This window comes from Poecilia formosa, unplaced genomic scaffold (assembly GCF_000485575.1).
Source record: "Poecilia formosa unplaced genomic scaffold, Poecilia_formosa-5.1.2 Scaffold164, whole genome shotgun sequence".
In the NCBI taxonomy this organism is placed as follows: Eukaryota; Metazoa; Chordata; class Actinopteri; order Cyprinodontiformes; family Poeciliidae; genus Poecilia; species Poecilia formosa.
This window is the reverse complement of record NW_006800103.1, coordinates 1088717-1092119: the sequence shown is the minus strand read 5'-3', so window position 1 is coordinate 1092119 and position 3403 is coordinate 1088717. Positions and strand designations below refer to the sequence as shown.

Here is a 3403-nt window from a genome sequence, read left to right as displayed (position 1 = left end):
ATGGAGGCTCAGTGGACCAGGTGAGTTCAGGATCAGGGTAGATCCCCTCTGAGCTGCAGGTGATCCTGTTTCCATCCTGATGGATTCTGACTGTAGAGACTGGAGCTGCAAACAATATGAGAAAATGAAGAACTGTTAAGCAGAAGAAATATTCTACAACCAAAGTAAAAATGCAACTTTTATCATCTTATTTCAATAAAGTTTTTTATTTTTTTCAAATGAAGGCGTCCTACCTTCTACTATAAGTTTAACAATTTGTCTATAATAAATGCCATTTATCTTTCCAATACACCAGTATGTTCCGTCATCATCAACCTTCACTCCTCTCAGCAGCAGTGAGAAATTTCCTCTGGAGATCTGATCCTCAAACAGTGATGCTCTGGATCTGAAGCTCTCAGAGTATCTGGAGCCACGATGGTCATGTGATACAATCCGAGACTGTGGATGTTCAGTTATTAATTCCCATTGATTTTGAAGTTTCCATTCCATGTAGGTCATCCCGTTCTTCAACCGACATGGTAAAATGCAGTTCTCATTGAAAACACAGGACACGTCGTTTACAATGTCTGCAATAAGAAATAACAGTTGAAAGTTCAGTTGAATGGTGTTGAGGAGGAAACCCAGATCCTCTGAAGGATAATAGAAAAACCTGCCTGGAATAAGTTCTCAGCAAATCGTTTCCATGATCCAGACGATGTTCACTGAACCAAAAGTTCTGGTTCTGATAGGAAAACAGGAAGGAATCGCTCTGACAGGGCTTAAAGTAAAAAAAATCCTGAGCCTGAAACTTATAGTGGTGATAGAAATGAACTATACCGTTGCTATTGCCACAGTTTAATAAAAAGTGTCTTTGATAGTGCAAACAATTGCTTCTAACAATACAATTAACAAGCTAAACACTCAAACTTAGATAAGACTTCAGTACATTTCAACTCAAAACAAAATGTAAAATGTCTGTACCCTAAAGATTTGCCTTACAGGCAAAAATCCCTCAACATTAAATAAGAGTCCTTTCAGTCAATGTTTTTGCAAGTAATTTAGAACATGCAACATTACCAACGAAATCAGTGTTTCTCAACCTTTTTTGGGCCAGAGAAGAAAAGTCATGGGAATAGAAATTATTTTCACAGGTGTTTACAAAAAATGCAATGGACATTCAAGTTAAAATCAGTATAACAGCAGCCAATCAGAGTGGAAAAAATATTCTTGTTCTTTGCCATTTTCTAGTTGTTAAATATTCCACAAAATAACCAAATGAAAGATGTTCAACATGCCAGTTTAAACTTTAATCTATTTGCAAAGTGACTGAGCTCTGCAACATTAAAACATGGATAGAACTGTAACTACATTAATCATAGCTCTTCTTCTCTTCAGTGCTTCTGTCGGTTTCTGGAGGTGCAGCTCTGTGCTGCCTTCAGGAGAATGGGACATCAGAGTATCATCCATAAAACTTCACCCACATGGCATTTAGTGTGCAAACCAGAGCTTTCAGTGGAAAAACAAAAGTTCCTTTTAATGCCATANAACCTGCCTGGAATAAGTTCTCAGCAAATCGTCTCCATGATCCAGATGATGTTCACTGAACCAAAAGTTCTGGTTCTGATAGGAAAACAGGAAGGAATCGCTCTGATGTGGAAGGAGAATCATTTGAGAAAATAAAGTTTTTCTTTTACATTGCTGTTTATAAATAGATTAACTCTATAATATTTCCAGTTATTGGAAAAATATTTCTTGACTTTCCAGCAATGAAACTCTTATTATGACGGAGTAGCTTTCTGTTTGCTCCAGAAATCCAATCATTTGAATTTCTCTCTATTATTATTATTATTATTATTATAGTCACAGTTCTGATTACAGATGCTCTCACTGAGCTGGTATTTTAATTATTTATCTTGAGCTCCAAACCTTGGAGGCCTGAAGCCTCTTTTCCTATTTTCTGCAAATCTATTAAACAAATTATTGCTTAACAGTTAAAACACTGAACTAAATGTAAATCCTGAACCTCAGTTTTTATTAAGAATTGAATTAATTCCTAGTAGCTATATAAATGATCTTTAATCCAGAATAACTATCATGCTAGAGCTTCATTTGCCTCAGTCTGCAGTGTGGCAAGATGGCCTTCCTGAGTTACTTTAATGTTTTACTTCTATATTTTCTGTTTACTGTTACTTTGAAATTATTTGATTTTGCTGTGTTACTAATTTAACTTAATTTAACCAATTTCAGCACAGCTAGCTTGTAGCATTTTACAGAAAATGTTTTTAGTTTTTGTCCCTGGATCTTCATAGGGATAAAACTTATAACCTTGCTTTTATGTTTATCTTATTATTTTTGACAAACTTTTCCACAAAGTCAGATTCTGAACAGATCATTTTCCAGAATGTAAAAGTATTTTAACTGCAGAATATGTTTCACTGTAAACCATCAGTTATAATGTTGGAACAAATACTTTTCATTTACAGGTGGATGCATTTGAAATTAGGCTTCCTCTCATTTTTTCATCTTGACGAGTAGAATGGGATTTAATGGCATTAAAATAAAATCACTGAGTGTGAATCAAACATCATGAAACTTCTGGATGTTTCTTGAGGTTTCATGTAAAAGTAAAATCAAATGTAAGCAAGAAACAAAAATACCAGTTTATTTAACATCACAACTTTCTGTACATTTGCTGACCTGGAGGATTTAGAAACGCACTCCAAAAGCTCGTCATGGTACTGACAGTGCAGCGGTAGATCAGACCTGGATCTTCATCTGGAACCGTCAGAGAGCTGCTGATGTCATAAAGCTTCTCCTCAGTCTGATGGACTGTGGTTCTGTTCTGCAGAGTCATGTTGGATGGAGGGTAAATGGACCAGGTGAGTTCAGGTTGAGGGTAGATCCCCTCTGAGCTGCAGGTGATCCTGTTTCCATCCTGATGGATTCTGACTGGAGAGAGTGGAGCTGCAACAAAAAAGACAAATTTCACATAGGAAACATCCCACAACAACAAAAAAAAGTATCAAAAGCTTATTTGAATTCAATGATTTAAATGAATGTGTCCTACCTTCTACTGTAAGGTCAACAGAATGTCTATAATAGATGCCAGTTGTAAAAACTTTACACCAATATGTTCCCTCATCATCAACCTTCACTCCTCTCAGAAGCAGCTTGCCATTTCCTCTGGAGATCTGATCCTCAGACAGTGATGCTCTGGATCTGAAGCTCTCAGAGTATCTGGAGCCACTCTGGTTATACGTTACAATCTGAGATTTTGGTATTTCACGTTCCCATGTCATATCGGTAACCCGGTTCCTGAACCGACATGGTAAAATGCAGCTTTCATTGAGGAAACAGGAAACTTTGGTACGAGACTCTGCAATAAGAAAACCAGGTGAAAGTTCAGTTGAATGGTGTTGAGGAG

General features: G+C 36.7%; 1 protein-coding gene across 1 annotated transcript in view; it reads right to left on the bottom strand.

Annotated features, from left to right (window-relative positions):
* The window catches only part of LOC103146662 (CD276 antigen-like), a 10399-nt gene that overhangs the window by 1644 nt on the left and 5352 nt on the right, over positions 1-3403 (bottom strand). Inside the window, exons 3-5 of the mRNA XM_016677764.1 lie at positions 3047-3394; positions 2655-2943; positions 234-403 (exon numbers count right to left, since the gene is read on the bottom strand). Of these exons, the coding sequence (XP_016533250.1) occupies positions 234-403; positions 2655-2943; positions 3047-3394 (807 nt within the window). The remainder of the gene's footprint in view (positions 1-233; positions 404-2654; positions 2944-3046; positions 3395-3403) is intronic.